This window comes from Wolffia australiana, chromosome 16, assembly GCF_029677425.1.
Source record: "Wolffia australiana isolate 7733 chromosome 16, ASM2967742v1".
Taxonomy (NCBI): Eukaryota; Viridiplantae; Streptophyta; class Magnoliopsida; order Alismatales; family Araceae; genus Wolffia; species Wolffia australiana.
Window position 1 is genome coordinate 10,704,888 of NC_135850.1, and position 17,700 is coordinate 10,722,587.

The 17,700-nt window shown below is 45.0% G+C and overlaps 1 protein-coding gene and 1 long non-coding RNA gene across 3 annotated transcripts in view; both read right to left on the reverse strand.

Moving 5' to 3' along the window:
- Positions 1 to 16,218, reverse strand: part of PAA1 (P-type ATP-ase 1) — a 32,436-nt gene extending 16,218 nt beyond the window's left edge. Inside the window, exons 1-9 of one of the 2 annotated variants that reach the window (XM_078588758.1) lie at positions 15,615 to 16,218; positions 14,609 to 14,662; positions 14,383 to 14,536; positions 5,855 to 5,929; positions 3,843 to 4,123; positions 3,265 to 3,498; positions 2,636 to 2,734; positions 2,103 to 2,252; positions 811 to 957 (exon numbers count right to left, since the gene is read on the reverse strand). In XM_078588758.1, coding sequence (XP_078444884.1) covers positions 811 to 957; positions 2,103 to 2,252; positions 2,636 to 2,734; positions 3,265 to 3,498; positions 3,843 to 4,123; positions 5,855 to 5,929; positions 14,383 to 14,536; positions 14,609 to 14,662; positions 15,615 to 16,088 — 1,668 coding nt within the window. In that variant the 5' untranslated portion in view covers positions 16,089 to 16,218. Of the gene's footprint in view, positions 1 to 810; positions 958 to 2,102; positions 2,253 to 2,635; positions 2,735 to 3,264; positions 3,499 to 3,842; positions 4,124 to 5,854; positions 5,930 to 14,382; positions 14,537 to 14,608; positions 14,663 to 15,328; positions 15,346 to 15,614 lie in introns of those variants that run through there. The other variant, XM_078588759.1, reaches the window with a different exon arrangement.
- On the reverse strand, positions 6,488 to 7,833 carry LOC144714019 (uncharacterized). The gene is made up of 3 exons (XR_013584209.1): positions 7,779 to 7,833; positions 6,840 to 6,916; positions 6,488 to 6,730 (listed from the first exon to the last, which is right to left on the reverse strand). It is a non-coding gene; the product is annotated as an uncharacterized LOC144714019 (long non-coding RNA).
- Positions 16,219 to 17,700: the final 1,482 nt, after the last annotated feature.

A 17,700-nucleotide genomic window follows, 5' to 3' on the forward strand; every position in this document is an offset into this window, starting at 1 on the left:
TTGGAGGATGTATCCTAATACCTCTGCGACGTGCACTCTATGCACAAATGCTGAAAAAGACTGCAACCATTTATTCTTTGAGTGCCCAGTCGCCTGTTCGATCTGGGCTACCCAAGTGCACTTGGCGCCGAATGTGACATCAGAGGAGGTTTTTTGGGAGTTCATAAGGCAAGGGGGCCCTAGGAGGAGGGAAGAGGGAGGTCGAGCGTTGACAGTGCTTTGGGCAATATGGCTCCACCGAAATGAGGCAGTATTTAGGGGGGCAAGGTGTCCAAGGAAGGCCTAGCCCACGAGGTCAAGGGCCTCATGGCATCCTGGTTCGTTAGAGGGGTAATCAGTTAAGAGAGAGGTTGGCCAGGTGGTGAAGAGAGTTTAAATATCTCCACATGTAACTCCGGGTGGTTACCGTTTTGTCGGGTGACCACCTTAAATCACTTTTCAAAAAAAAAATCTTTGGTTGCAATATTGACTTTGTAACCTGCTCATACACTCACCCTGTCTGCTCCTAAAGTTGTGTCCGCTCATAAACTCGCACCTTCTTCTGATTCATTTAAAGTTTAGAGTTGTTATTTTTTGAGAAAGGAGCACTAGCAAGTCCACTAAGGTGCCCGTGATTGATGGTCACCATGTCAAGTTGTTGATGATGATTGCCCCAGTTTATTGGTCAAATTCACCTAAGGAATCAGTCACCCCACTGTATCAACTATGCCCATAAGCATAAGACTCGATAAAAATGAATCAAAAGCAACAAGTAAAAAGGAAAACAAGGTGCCCGTGGAGTGTTTTTTTCTGAACAGAATTAAAATTTACCAACACGCTGCATGCAAGCTGTAATGCCAATGACATTGAAGTTCCTTGTCGAAGAGCAACAGGCAGAATTTTGGGTCCCAGTGTATTCCAGAACATAAATGTTGCAGCAGAGGCTGTCATTACACCATAAGTAAAACGGCCAGAGATCTGAAAGCACAATCTACAAGTTAGAAGAAATAACAAAAGTAACTAGGCCCCAGTCTGAAGCTTTTAACAGAAAAAATCTTCACTGATTAAGAGACAATTTCAAACATTTATTACTTTCCTAAGCTACTACATCACATGTTGAGTGACAAGAAAAAATAGCCGACATTCAAAAAAAATCCTTCTGACGGGATGCATAAGTTTTTTGGATATCACATCACAGTACAATCTTTTATTTCTACCATACAAATAATTTGCGTCGAAATAACATGAGATCATCATTGTTATTCTTTTCCTTGTGAAGTGAAGCTAGGAGTAGTAGTCCTAATTTCCACATTCCAGATAATTTATGGCCTTAATCAACTTGCCCTTTCAGTTCTATGAATAATAAATGCCAGATGACAGGGGGAGAATGGTCATTCTCTGTTTTAATAGGGTGTTTGATGGGCCCACCATGAAATACTATCGCCCGTGATGATTGTGGTGTATCTAAATGGTGGGTTCCCAAGAAGTCAGGCCTGAAAAGGACACTCCAAGCCAAACCTGCCCAATTTAGCTCGACTCAACAGAATCGTCCCTTGACAAAAACCAAAATGATGAAAGAGAGTGCAAAGTGAAGGGAAGGAGCATCAAAGGATCACCAGGAGAGAAGGGCTCTCATCAACCCTCATCTTCCCCCAGGTTGCATTCTCCATTCCACCCACTCATCCTACCCTGAACATTTCTCTCTCTCTCCCATGATCTCCATTGACACTAGCTGTTATCGCAATCCCATCGGTTCCAGCAATTGGTTTTTTGGATTCTAGCGGTGGTGTATTTCAAAGGGCAACTTCTTACCTACCAGTATTATAGGCAAAAAAATTTTCTTTTGAAATATATTTTAGGCAAAAATGTAATCTCAATTATGTCAAATTAAAGCAGATACAATCTTCCCTCTGACCCAAATATTTATTATTTTTAAGACTAATCCCTAAAGACTTAACAGAAGACAAAGAATAGCATTGGCAAAAAAATTATGATATTCTATGGTGTAATTAATTAAAATTTAAGACAAAACATAGTTAAGTCTTAGAAAAAACAAAACCATGTCTACTGAGATTTTGGAGAAAAGTTTGAAGGTAAATCTAGGAATAAACCTAGAAAGTTACCTCATCCGCCAGACGCTGGACAGGAGCTTCTCTTGACTGCGCTTCCTCCACCATCCGAACAATGTCTCCCATAACAGTTGCTCCACCTGGCCTTTGGACTTCAATCGTAAGAGTGCCATTAACGTTGATACTTCCTGCAGTCACTTCAGACTTCAAAAGGCCCAAAAATTAATCATGTTAGGACTGAAAATTTTATAAGACATGAAGCCAGAGGATTTGCATTCAGAAACAAAGCTTCCACCGGATTATTGTATGACCCTTGGTAGATTATATCTGTGTGAACTCTGATTGATCCCCTATCAGTACAACATTAAGTCTTAAGTGAGATTGAGGAAGAAGGGGGATATCAATCAAAAGAGGGGGGAGATCGATCTATGGAGGAACAGTAATAGCACTTCTTTATAATTCTTTGCTGCCCTCTAGAGGATTAGAGATAAAGGGAAAACTAACAAAAAAAGGAAATTGCCAAAATGGCTCTAGTGACCAAACTACACATAAATAAAAGATCTTATCAGGTCATTAAATAGACTTACCCCAGGGAGCTTTGTCACTGGAAGTGGCTCCCCAGTGAAACTTGATTCATCAACTGTGCTTCTGCCAGCTTTCACGACTCCATCAGCTGGGACACGGTCCTTTGAGAAAAATTTGAAAGTAGTCTCAGAGAACAGGATAAATAGGATAAACCTCAGAACCCCAAAATGAAGTTTGCTAAGATCCGTGGCTTGTTCGTTGATTTTGATGTCGTTGATCTTCATGTGTAGGATTCGCCGTCCCAGGTGAGATTATCACGACCATCCGAACGTGATACCATCATCATCACAAACATGTGACATAGAATCTGATGATGTTTCATCGTCATCTTAGTCACAGATATGTGAAGATGACAACTTTGATATGAGTAATTTTTGCCATTCTCGATGATGATGACAAGAGGAAGATCAGGATTTTTCATCATCCTCATCATTTGTAGGCGGTTAGTGAAAAGATGAGGATGATGAAGTAGAATTTTCATCATCACTCATCGCAACAAGGATGACGATGATGAGTTCATCCTGCGACCGCATACCGAAATATTAGGATCAACAGAATAAATCAATGCGATCAAGTACTCTCCCTTTATTTAAAAAAAGTGAAAACTGATCTAATGCCAAGAATTGCTCACTCCTGGAAATACAATAATACGATCTCCAACGGAGAGGCTACCACAAGGAACTTCAACAGTTGAGGTCAACTCTTCCACATCAGTACCAATCAGAAGCCGAGCGGTTGAAGGCAGAATACTCATCAAGCCAGTCATGTCGCTTGTGGCTTTCAGTTTTGCTCTTTGTTCGAGATTCTTTCCCAGCAAAACAAATGCAATCAACATAATTGGCTCCTCAAAGAACACCTTCCAACCCTGTCATGTTTCAAAATTAATTAAGAAGTGAAAACTTATGCAGAAAAAAAAATCAAAAGTTCTTGGTGATAGGTGTGAAAAAGAAGTTGACTAAGAGATGAGTTCCTGTCAGCAGGGGCTCTATAAGAAATTTTATGCCCACTTTTCAGAGCAGAGATTTGGAACAACCCCCATATTTTTGTTTCTATTATCCACCACAATCAAAGTTAAAGCTATGGATTGAAAGAGGGTATAAAATTATTAAAGGAAAAGATGGAAAACAAGGAAATGTAATGAAATTCTCAAACTATATCAGTGAAGACCAATTTAAATATCATGTTAAGGGAAGATAATCATTTTATTACCAGTTTAGGTATAAGTGCGGCCACTGAACTGACAGCAAACGATGATAAAGCTCCAAGGCCAACTAAAGTATTCATATTTGGTGATCCCTTAAATAGACTTTTTATCCCATCAAGGATAAGCTGACGCCCAGGACCTATTAAAGTGAAAAATGAAAGTGACCAATGGAAACCAGTAGAATGCAGTGCATGAATCCATGATGGTGCACTGGCCCCAAAAAAATGAGAAGCATGGCCCAAAAGGCAGACCGCACACAATGTCCATGAGACCACGAGACCTCGACCTGTTTGACCATGAAAAGTGATGGTGTTATGCAATGCTATATCATTCAAAAGAGATGAATCATGGATGAAATAAACACGATAGATGATAAAAAGATCAGTAGTGACACAATGTGTGAGTTAATATGAAGGTGAGGGTTTGTCTCTGTAGGAAGGGGGATTTCTGAGAGGAGAGAGAGAAACAATTGATCAAGAGGAGGTGAGGGGTCGATCGAACGGGAGTCGGTTGAAGATCTGACAATAGGGAGACAACTTACCCGCACAAAGTCCTTGATTTAGTATTCTTGGCTTCCCTTCCAAAGGAAGGGTTAGCACTATTTCAAGGGAAACATTCAGAGGGGGAAAAAACGAAAATACCTCGAGCAGGTAAAATTTATAAAAATTCCACTGGAGTTTACAGGGTTGTATCGATGTTATATTATTCAAAGGAAATGAACCATGAATGAAAATAATACGATTGATGATAAAATAATTGTTAATCACTGTTACTCTTTTATCTTTCCTTTGTAAAAAAATGTAACACTGTCCAGCTTATCACCTTAAGGAATATGAAAATTGAGGTAGTAGGTAGGAATCTCTTTCTTGGGAATAGAATTACCAAAGATGATGACGAGAGAACGATGATGATGATGATGATGATGATATGTTTCCCATTAGAGTATATGAGAAAAGAAAAAGAAGGGGGAGCCAAATAAAGAATGTTGACCAGTCAACAGGCACCACGGGACCTGATGCTCCATGTGGTGCTGAAGTGGCCACTAACTCCCCATCTTGACTGGGAGTGGTAAGGGAATAAAGGATGCCTAAATAAGAGGGAAGACCTCAAAGAAAGGCCTCCGCTGGCAGTTAGGCTTCTTGGAGGGTGTAGGAGATCTTGGAGAGACCAGCTGTATGCGGCAAGGGTCTTCTGAGGGCCTTCATACCAACAAGAGGAGCTAGCTACAGGAGGATCGGCGTCCACTGGGAATTCTGAAGAAGGATTTGGTTGCGGAATTGCGACATTACATCTGTAAGTTGCATTCCTTGATCTTTTCCTTACAATTCCATACAGATCGCATCAGATGAGTCATCATTATACCCGTCATTTGTTCTCGCCAGGATGATGATTGCAATGACGATGAAATAATCATCAATGATATTGTCATTGTATCTCATCTACAGGAAGGATGATTTTTTGTCTGGGCATTGGATCTTGTCACTTTAACTCAGTTAACCTCACTCAGATGTTGAGATATAATAAGGAAATAGTTATCATCATTCATCTGCTTCCAGGATAATGACATCATCATCACTGCCTAAGCTTCAGATGAAGATGATGATGGGTTTTGGATACAATGATTATTTTTGAAAAAATAAGGAAGATCATCTGAGATCGGTGATCAACCTGATATTATTAAATTAGATTTGGATGACTATGATGAATTTCATCATCATCCACAAACACTGCTCAGGAAGGAATTTGACACGTGAAACTTGCACAAAATAAGGGGCAAACCCTAGCAATGAAACATAATGAAAGATATTATTTTCACAGTTCTCTCCCTATATGTGAAACTTCTCTAGGTACTCTATATCCAACTTCCAAGCTAGTGGAGGTCTAGCGAGAATGATTCAACCTGGGTGCCCAAACTTCTAAGAAAATGTGTAGGAAGTAAACAATCGGGACCAGAATTTCAGTACAACTGTATGCATAAGGTCATCTTGCAAAAACCAAAAGGAAAAGAGAATCATACCACTTTCTTTTAGACGCACCCGCCTATCATTCATTTTCGTCTGAAAAATCTTGTGCAAGTCTTTTCTAGAGGAATCTACAAACACAACCGAACTTTAGGATCTCATGAAAAGTCGATGCTTCAAATCCATCAGACTTAACAGAAGAACGTATTCCTTTATTTTTACTTACAAATCTCACGCAAATTAAGCAAGAATAACTGAAAAATGAATAATAATAATAACAATGAAATTGCAACAGGATGTGAGCAGTGAAATATTTCAAAAAAAAACACATGAGCGGTGAATAACTAACAGAATGAAAACCAATGATACGCACAGAAATGTATAGGGTAGCACCGATTTCAAAAAAGGAAAAAAACGTAACAACAATCCATTGAGGATACTATAAAGTGACTAGGTTCAGTGACGTCGCCAAACAGGAACGCTGCATCAACAACATCCATGACCCCATTAGTACCCAATTCTCTAGGATGCAGTCAAAGGAATCCTTCTCGGACGCAGGGTTTCCTCTTTCTCAAGCTAGCGGATTGCCATACCCAAGTAATGAAATTCACTTTATTGGAATCCAGGAACCCTATCAAACATCAATTTTTTTTTGAATGAACCTATCAAACATCGATTGAATGACCCCAGAACCCTATCAACATCAATTCACGTTAATGACCCACGGATTTTATGGTTCAAGGTCCATAACCGCTGGAGATGGATACAGTAAAATATTAATGCCAACTTAGTACAGGGAAGAGTGTTATGTCATATGAACAAGGTAAATGGTGAGTGTCTTGTCCATCCTGAAGACTTAAGCCAGAAAGTAACTAGAAAAAGCTTTCTGCATGCCCCTTCTCAAACCCTCCACTTGAGCCCTTGGGGAACACCTATGGAGAAATACATTTCCATTACTCGTTTGGCAATAGTGGCCCAAGGATATTTATCCCAAAAATAAGAAGTTTGAGAACAAAAGATCTGAAGGATTTAAGTTCATACCCATAAATTCCTCAGAAGAATCAGATACAGCTTTCATCATCCATATTAAAATTAATTATCTTCATCAGTAGCCCTACCTGCGATTCAGTGCCAAATATTTTAAGTGTCAAAAAAACATCAACATGTCCTCCTCATACGTTGCATTATTTATGCCCTATTTGAGCGCAGTAGTTTGCTAAAAGGACCTTCCTGATGAATTCAGGGAACTAATGGAGCCCTAATGCAGATCATATTTACCAGAAAATTCTAGAAGGAAGTCATCACTTGTTTTAGGATGGAAATTGGAAAGAATCCAAGTAACTTTCCAGCAGGCAGTCAAGGGGAAACGCAATGTCTTCAAACAAAAGGGAAAAGGTAAAGAATAAGGAATATATTTCTTGAGTTTTACGCAATCCATTGTTTGATGCGAGAGAACTACTCATATTTTTAAAGCTTTATTTGTCAAATATGTTTCAGTTTTCTGGAGGGAAATTGATAGAAAAGAAACAAACAAATTGAGGAACATTTTAAAAGAGAACGGCACACTGCTCCTGCACCGTGTTGCCCAGCTCAACCAGAAAACTCTATGGTTAAAGAAAAGAAAATTCATACTTGGTAAAGCATGAATTGCTGGTTTAACTAACAGCTAACAAGAGTTAAGGCGCTTACAAATAAAAGCCATGAGTAGTCTCAGTACTTATGAGGGAAAAGATTTTTAATTTAACACCCAGGTATGGACCTATTTGCTTATGGCCCCATACCAGGGATGTGCTTTTGTTTAACAGAGGACGAAAAAAAAAGTAACGGGTATCCAGACAGTGGGGAGGGCAGAACTTCAACTTCTCCACCAACAGGGTATTTTTTTGTAGTAAAAAAATCCGTCTAATTTAGATCACTTAACTCTACCCTAACCAAGCATGTGTAGTCTCAGTAAGAACCGAAAGACAGATTTAAATATACCAGGACAGAATTCTCTTCTTTCAAAATATGTGTACGTCAGTTTTCCCATCACCCTGAAAAATAAAGTTCGGCCTTCATATTCATTTAGAACTGTCAAGAGAGGAAGGAAGAACATAATGACATAACTCAATAGAGTACATGGCTGGGTATACATATACCCTAGGAGGGAGAGAATGATAAGAGGGCTAATGGGCTTATAGAATAGGGCCCATTAGCCCATAAGGCTGACTATCTCACTAACACCCCCCCGCAAGCGAAGTATGGATGTCATCCATGCCGAGCTTGGACACTGCACGTTGCAGGAGAGGTCGAGATAGTCCTTTGGTAAGGACATCAGCAGCTTGATCAGTAGATGGAACAAATTCCAAGTCAAAGATGCCCTCGTCCACGCGCTCCTTGAAGAAGTAGCGGTGGAGTTCTATATGCTTGATCCGTCCCTGTTGGCCAGGGTTCTTTGCCAAGGCGATGGCCGACTTGTTGTCGCAGTAGAAGTGGATCGGGCCGGAATACTCCACACGAAGGTCATGGAGAATTCCGTGTATCCACTGGCCTTCAGAGGCCCCATCGGCAAGTGCCCGGTATTTGGCTTCAGCACTGGAGCGGGACACTTTGTCCTGCTTGCTGCTCTTCCAACTGACAAGACTGCCGAAGACAAAAGTGCAGTACCCCGTAGTGGAACGACAGTCCACAACTGAGCCGGCAAAGTCCGCATCAGTGTACACCTTCACGGTCCGCTCCATACTCCGAGGAAAGAACAAGCCCTTCCTGGGCAGCCCTTTAGGTACGCAAGTACCCGGTTGGCCGCCTGACGATGAATCTCCCGCGGAGAGTGCATGAACTGACTGAGGAGGTTGACGGCGAAACTGATGTCGGAGCGGGTGTGGGTCAAGTACAGGAGTTTCCCCACCACCTGCTGGTATTGATATGCGTTCACCGGTGCTGAGTCCTCCCCCTTACCCAACTTGACGTTAGGGTCGATGGGAGTAGTAACCGGTGCACACTCAGTCATTCCGGTCAAGGCCAGTAGGTCAACGGCATACTTCTGCTGTGACACAAAGATCCCCCGGGGGGAGTAGGCCACCTCAAGGCCGAGGAAGTAGCGAAGAAGCCCGAGGGCCTTGATTTCGAACTCCTTGGCCAACGCAGAGCTGAGGCGGCCGGCCTCTGCAGAATCGGACCCCGTGATGAGGATGTCGTCGACGTACACGGCCAAGATGGAGACACCCGCGGAACTGTGACGGAAGAATAGGGAGGCATCCCCATTGCTCTGAGTGTAGCCCTCGGTCTTCATGACCGAAGAGAACCGACCGAACCACATCCGCGGTGACTGTTTCAGTCCATAGAGAGACTTCCGCAGCCGGCAAACGGTGCCCGGGGGGCCAAGGGTATACCCGGGAGGTGGCTGCATGTACACCTCCTCCGTCAAGTCACCGTGGAGAAAAGCATTCTTCACATCGAACTGTCGTATCGGCCAGTCGGAATGAGCCGCAAGCGCCAAGAGGAGACGGACTGTTTCCATCTTCGCCACAGGAGAGAAGGTCTCGAAGTAGTCCACGCCATACGACTGAGTAAACCCCCGAGCCACAAGTCGAGACTTGAGGCGCTCGAGAGTACCATCAGCATGATGCTTCTTGGCATGAATCCACTTGCAATCCACCGCCCTCTTGCCAGGAGGAAGTGGGACGACTTCCCAAGTGTGGTTCTTGAGCAAGGACTGCATCTCCTCATCCATCGCCGCTTTCCAATGAGGAGAAGCAAGAGCATCGGATAGGCGACGAGGGAGGGGATGCGACTCGATGTGAGAAAGAAAGGACCGGTAGGAAGGGCTTAGCCGATCAAAAGAGAGATAGTGAGATAAGGGGTAGAGAGGTGTGCGAGCGCACTGACGAACCCCTTTCTGAAGGGCGATAGGCCATCCCAACTGAGCATCATCATCAGTAGACGAGGGTGACGCATCGTCAGACGGAGGAGCGGAAGCAAAGGAGGGAGAAGAAGATAGCTCCCCGGGGGTAGGGGGAGGCTCCCCGGGGGAAGGTGGTGCACTAGGAGAAGGATACGGTGCACCAAGAGTAGGAGGTAGCTCCCCGGGGTGAGAGATGGACTTCCCGGGGTTAGGAGGTGCACTAGGGGGAGGATACGGTGCACCGGGAGGTGAGACGGTAGGAGGCAAGGGAGAGAAGGTGGCTGGGGACGGCGACGGTGGAGGAATGGGTCCCACAAACAGAAAGGGTTCCAAGGAAGGAGTCGAAGACGCCTCAACCAGCGAAAGGCGTGGCGAGGTAGAATCACCGAAGTAAGACTCATGCTCGGCAAAGGTGACGTTTCCCGAGATGAAAAATCTCCGAGACGGAGGGTGGTAGCAACGGTAACCTTTCTGGAGAGAAGCGTACCCGACGAAGACACACCGGAGAGCTCGAGCATCGAGCTTCGTACGAGTGGGAGCTGTATCGTGGACGTACGCCGTGCACCCGAAGATGCGAGGGAGGAGTCCAGTCCGCAGTGAGAGATGGGGGAACGCCGTGGAGAGACGATCCAGTGGGCTGACAAACCCGAGGGGCTGGGAGGGGAGACGGTTTACGAGATGGGTACTCGTTAAGACCGCCTCACCCCAATACGCCCACGGAACATAATAGTTCAGTAGAAGGGTACGGGCGGTCGACGTGAAATACCCGATCCGACGTTCTGCCATACCGTTCTGTTCCGGGGTGGCCACACAAGAGGACTCGTGGAGAATCCCATGGTCAGCAAAGTACGTGGCCAGCTCGGTGTTGACGAAGTCCCGGGCGTTATCGGAGCGGAAGCGCTGAATACCTCGCCCAAACTGAGTACGAACCATGGTGCAGAAGTGACGGACCGTCGGAGCAACCTCAGATTTGGCGGTCAACAAGTAGACCCATGTGTAGCGGGTGGCCTCGTCAACAAAGATCTAAAAGTATCGGTGGCCCTTTAGGCTAGCCTGCGAGGCGGGTCCCCAAACATCACTATGGATGCCAAATAATGGAGTGGAGGAGTACGAGGTGGACGGAGAGAAAGATGAACGACGGTGCTTCGCCAGTTGACAGGCATCACACACGATAGTCTGAAGGTCCAATCCAGTACACATCGAAGGAAAGAGACACTGTAAAACTGAAAATGGCGGGTGACCCAGCCGTTGGTGAGCCAACTGGAGACGTCCCATACGCTGCACATCCGCCGGTCGGAGTTGGCGGTTAAGCAGGAAGCACCGAGAACGCCCCCCATCGTCCAACAACAGCAACCCGTTCTCCCGCCTAATCGGTGTAGTCCGACCCACCTTGTCAGATAGAAACATCCCCTCAGGCTGGAGGTGAAAAGAACAGGACAAACTGTCAACCAAACGCTGAGGAGACATAAGTATAGCTCGCAGGGCAGGGACATGAAGAACATTGCTGACCACTCCGAGGCCGTCTACAAACACTGCCCCAATTCCAGCAACACGCAACCGTCCACCACCGGCTGTAAGAACTGTACGGTCCCAACTATGCCTTTCATAGGATACAAACCGGTCATTGAACGGGGTCATGTGTTCGGTTTCCCCCGAATCAAGAACCCAGCTCGTATCCGATACGAGAGGCGAGTAAGAAGCCGTACCACAATACCACTGTTCAGACTGAGGGAGAGAGAACGCACCAAATCCACCAAAATGTGCCATCGACTAAGTCTGAGTCTGCATAGTAGCCACTTGGTCACGGAGACGGGCCAAGTCGGCTTGGAGCTGCTCAATGGTCGTCGGGCTGGTAGAAGAGGTAGAGGAGGAGGCAACCATAGCTTTCCCTTCGGTAGCCTCCTTTTTCCGGTTGTCGTACTGACGCTTCTTGCACCACTTGCGGAGATGTCCAGGCTTGCTGCAGTAGGAGCAAATCAGCCCGAAGGGGGCCGCCTCCGCGGGGGGAGCAGGAGCGGGCGAGGGAGGCCGGGCGAGGAGGGCAGTCAAGTCACGAGCTGCCTCCGAGGAGAGAGTGCCAATGACATGAAAATGACTCTCCTCTTCCTGGAGTTCCTTCACCAAGTCATCAATGGAAGGAAGGCCTTCCTTGCGATGGAGGGCACGGCACCGAGTGTCGTCATACTCCTTGTTTAGGCCATAAAGAAACCCCAAGAGGCGTAGGCGAAGAGTGTTCTGGAATGACTTGCACGTCGGATCATCCGTCGGCAAGTAGTGGTCCACCTCGTCCCACAGCTTCTTGTGTTCCAGCGCATAGTCCGAGATGGACAGTGCGCCTTGGCGAAAGTTGCTGGCTTTAGCAACGAGCATAAAGAGGCGCCAGTTGTCCCCTTCGCGGCCGCAAAATTTGTTGGCCTGGTCCCAAAAACCCTTCACGGTGGCGCAGCGAGGGAACCTTTCACGGAACGAGGGTGCCAGGGAGGTCGTGTAGAGCCATCCAAGGACGAAGTGTTCCTCGGCTTCCCACGCCGAATAGTGTGGATGGGTCGATGGAAGCGGGGCTTGTGTGCAATGCTTGAACAGTTGGCGAGCCTTGAGAGTAGTCTCGACAAAGTGACGCCACTGTAACAAATTCGGGCCCTGGAGACACGTCGTGTCGGGAACCGCCGGCAGAGAATGAGTAACCTTGTGTGACAAGGGTTCTCGTTGAAAGTCTGCATCGGTGAAGCCATCATCTGGGACGGCCGGTTGACGCGTCTGGCCCGTGGAGTAAAGTTCCTCCGACATCAGAGCCGTGGTCTCTACGGAGACGGCTGTTGTGACTGAGGTTGCGACCCGTGCTGCGGCTGCGGCTGCGGCGGCGGCGGCTGCTTCGGCGGCTGCTGCGGCTTCTGCTGCTGCTTCGGCGGTGGCTGAGGCAGCTGGCTGCGGCTGCGCGCGGCTTCGACTGGCGCGCGGCTGCGGCTGTGCGCGGCTGTGGCTGGCGCGCGGCTGTGGCTGCGGCTCTGCGCGCTGCAGCTGGCGAGCGACTGCGCGCTTGGCGGCTGCGGCTGCGGCTGTCGCGGCTGCGGCTGTCTTGCGTTGCGGCTGCGGCTGTGCGCGGCTTTGGCTGGTGCGCGGCTGCGGCTGGCACTCGCCTGCAGTTTCGGCTAGGGATGCGGCTGCGGCTGGTTCTCTGGAAGCTCCGCGGGCTGGCTACAGCTCGCGCTGTGGCTGATCCGTCGGTCACGCTCCGGGTTCGCTAGACAGCGAGAGGGTGATGTCAAACCCTAGATGGAAGAGCTCTGGAGCTCTGATACCATGTCAAGAGAGGAAGGAAGAAGATAATGACATAACTCAATAGAGTACATGGCTGGGTATACATATACCCTAGGAGGGTGAGAATGATAAGAGGGCTAATGGGCTTATAGAATAGGGCCCATTAGCCCATAAGGCTGACTATCTCACTAACAAGAACCACCTTTGACTGCTCTGTGTCTTATAGACTTCAAAGAAAATTTACACATCAGTTCTTTGTAATAGCTAATAGCTCAATTACGTCAACTCAATTAAATGTTCTCTCATTCCTACCGGGAATTTTCTCTATTCCACTCAATCATCAGCATATCTGTCACATTCAGCATTCTGTTTTTTTTTTAACTATAGATTCAGCATTCTGTTAAATTTTTAAATAATCTATTTAAAGGAGGTTACAATAAGCAAAAAACGATTAAATCAGTTTACCACATTACATCTAAGTAATTAAAATTTAAATTAAAACCTGAGCTAAAGCAGGAACCTGGAACTGGAAACGAGAACGGGTTGATCTATGCTATCTCTCCCCCTGGTGTCGCAAGTCCGTTGATAGTTTTTTTTTTCCTTAGATTAAACAGGGAGACCGAATGAGTCAAGCTTGATTTTACACATTTGTAGTAACATATTTGTTTGGTCATGTTAGGATTCTCAACCCCTGTCGAGGATATTTTAGTCATTTGTCTTTAGATCAGTTTCCTTTGAATAGAGGTCGCTCTTCCATAAAGAGGGCACAGAATAAATAGACATTGAATCCGCTGGGAGTCTGGAGAGGGTTCCATCACCGCTCTTGACCTGTAACCATTTCTATTATATTTTTCTCTCTATCTGTTTGTACCCTTCCAACATCATTTCCTGGTAGGCACCTACCTGATGTCTCTATCAACTGATCCTTTGATTAGTGCAGTCAGTACCTCCAGACAATGACTTTCTAATTTGTTCCTAGTTGATGATCGTTAGTGTACCCAACCCCTGTCAATGATTTTCCAGTCATATGTCTAAAGATAGTTCCCATTTAAATATATGTAGCCCTACCCTTAAGATGGCTAACGAGTTGTTCTTGAATCAGCAGGGAGATCCTCCTGAGGGGGTTCAGGCGCCGATCCAAGCCTGCAGCATTGTTCTTCTATCTTTCTCTCACAACCTCTCTCTAATTATCTCTCTCCCAATCCTTCCGAGATCATACCTCAAGGAGACCTACCAAAGATCTATATCAGAATCTCACAACAATGACACTCTAAACAACTAGAAAACCTCTTGCGCAGAAAAAAAAGGTAACAAAATCAAACATTCTTCAGAAAGAATGATCATTCCCAAACTCACAAATCTCTTAACAGAAAAAAAAACTACACAGAGTAAATAAATAAAATTTTGGGTGAGAAAACCATTTGTACATCTAACGAGGCTAACCTCGAAGGTTAGACTGGAATCCACATGTTGTCAAGTGGGTGGCAATTTTCTTCCCCAGTTCTTGCTGCCAATCGGGAATAACCTTAGCCTCTGATGTTACCCACACTACTGCGGTCTCAGTGGCAAGATTCACATTTGCAGAGGACACGTCAGGCTGTCATTGGGGCAGAAAGCAGAGAATCAAGACAAGTCCTTGGAAAAATTCAGAAGCCAATTTCATAATTACCAGGCTTTCAAGAATTCTCTTCACACTGGCAGCACACCCACCACATGACATTCCCTGAGAGAGAACAAAAACGTCAACTGCATTCAACAGACAGGTAATTTCAGTAAAATTACGCAAATACTCCAAGGCACACACACTAATAGGGATATCCACAGTGAGGATCCCTATAAACATTAGAAAACCTGACAGATGAAAATACCCACTTAAGGATTACAAACCATAATTTCATGTACTTGTCTGAAATTATGAAGATACCCTTGGTCTCGTAGACTCAAAGGGATATACCTAAATGGAGATCCCATTAAGGATAAGATAACATGACATTGAAAAGAACCATTATCAGAATTTTAAATCATAATTTCATATGCTTGTACGAAATTCTGAAAATACCTCACACAACACTTAGAGAAGATATCCTTAGAGGAGATCCCCAGGAGGCTTAGGATACATGGCATATGAAAACACCCCTATAATGATTGGAAATCATAATTTCACATACTTATATGAAATTTTGAAAACACCCCCAATGACACACACTTACAGAAGATATCTCTATTGGAAATTTTGACATGCAATACCTATATAATGATTGGAAATCATAAATCATAAAACAACTAACCACACATACTCATAGAGATATCATGTGCAGAATGGAGACCCCTCTGAGGATTAGAATACAGGACATTGTGATTCTTAAGAGTCTCAGAGAAGAAATTCTTTCTCCAACGTCGAGAATTATCACAAAAAACAGGACATTGTGATTCTTAAGAGTCTCAGAGAAGAAATTCTTACTCCAACGTCGAGAATTATCACAAAAAACAGGACATTGTGATTGTTAAGAGTCTCAGAGAAGAAATTCTTACTCCAACGTCGAGAATTATCACAAAAAACAGGACGTTGTGATTCTTAAGAGTCTCAGAGAAGAAATTCCTACTCCAACGTCCGAGAATTATCACAAAAAACAGGACATTGTGATTCTTAAGAGTCTCAGAGAAGAAATTCTTACTCCAACGTCGAGAATTATCACATCTGACCCAAATTTAGACACATCCTCCGACTCCCCAGACATTGATTTAGTCTCTGTTCCTCCCCCATTCGACCCGCCATTGCCGTCTCCCCCGCCATTCCCGGCCCCAAGGCCATCTCCACCGCCGCCTGCGCCAGACGGCACAGCAAAGAGACTCAAGAGCGAACCCTCGTCGGGCCTTCCAGTCGCCACAGTCTGCCCTGACCCAGAAAGCATGCTACCCATGAAGGAAAGAGTGAACAATTCCCCGGGTATCTTCCTCCCCGAGCTACCCAGAAGAGTCTTGCCATGAATTCCATGGATTTTTCTACGAGAAACGCTGGAGATTCTCCGAATTAGGCGGTGGAGGGAGCAGGAGTCGCTGCAGCTCAAATGGGTATCTGGGCAAGACTTCAAAGCTCGGGAGAGGGAGAAGATCGAAGCGGGGGGGACGAAAATCGATGAAGAAGACATCTTTCAGAGGAAAATCCTTCCTCTGATCTCTCTTCCCTTCGCCGATTGCTCGATTGGAGAGTTAAAGATTGAAACTTGAGATTGAAAACGGCTCTCTGTTTGGATAGCGCGCTACTGCGTTTTCACACAGTTCGTCTGGCAATTATCCCTTCAGTCCCTTTTTTTTCGTCTATTTATATTTACACATTTTCTCTCCAGGATATCTACTCATACCCAACTTCCAAGCAAGGATTAAACTGTACCCTGACAGGAAATATTTCATATTACTTTATAATGTTTAGTAAAAGTCAAATATTCATCCCTACCTATACTTCTCACCTCCTTCTCCCTCATCCTCACCTACCGTGCACTGATGCGGACAGGACGGTAATTTCATCTGTAGACGGAAAAATCGTCTCATCTGGGAGTTCGGACGATTGACGGGTCGAAGGGTCGTCCACCAGTCCCCAGACGAGACGATTGTTTCGTCCATAGACGAAAGAACCGTTCCGTCCGGGGCCGTCAACGGCGGAAAGGATGATTTCTGCGTCCTGCAAGAGTCATGTATCCGCCTCAGAGCCCCAGCTGGAATTTGACACATTATGTGCCATGTGTCGAATTCTGAATGGCCTAATGCACTGCTTCGTCCCGGATGTGGGACGGGACGAGAGTGTCTTGGATGGGTCGGTTTTCGGACAGGACAGGACATGGAGGAAAGTATTTTGGACGGGACGATTCGAACGAACTTCTACAAATTGGGACAGAGGGTAAGACAATCTTTTTCCCATCTCGTCCTTCACCCCCGTCCTAGATGATCATGCATTATATCCACGAGTGCCTATTCTCTGAAATATTCAAATCTATTTGGCTGAATATATCTGATAGGCCGAGAAAGCCCAGTGGTCAGCAGAAGAGCTTGCTTGAAGATCCAATCGGTGTTTATTGAATCCACTGAGCCAACAACGAAACAACCAAGTGAACTAGTCTATGATGGCTAATATAAATCATTTTGGCCTAGTCAATCAATTGATGCAGTGTAATTGATATGATCGGCTCGTTAATTCCTCTGGTTTGACTCCTAATTTTATTCAAAAAGTTGGTCCAGGGAGCTTGTTTGACGATTGGATAGGCATACATTGAATCAATTGAGTTGACAATGAGGCAACTATGTCAATTCTTCCAAGAGGGCTAATCTAATCTGATTATCCTATTTCATCAATCGGTTCTGCCTAGTCGATCTGACTGACCATGTTAAGTTTGTTAAAGTTTTTCTTATTGTTTTTATTAAGCTGATAATATATTGAAGGGTCGCGTGACCTACCATGACGAGCTACTTTGAGGCCAATTCAAGTATAGTGATCATCCAAAAAGCTTGTCATATTGAAGATCAGATCATAAGATCGAAATCAGATCAAATTTTTGTCATATAGAATATTGATCAGACCTTCCCAGACTCTACCTAATGATCTGATCAGGATTGCACCAAACCCAAGAGGCAAATTTAGAGTCAATCAAAATTTGTTGGAATGTGTCATCTCTGTTGGAATGTGCAACAGGATACACTCCTATCTATATATATAACCACCTCACCAATAAATATATATATATATATATTATATTTCTTATAATCAAT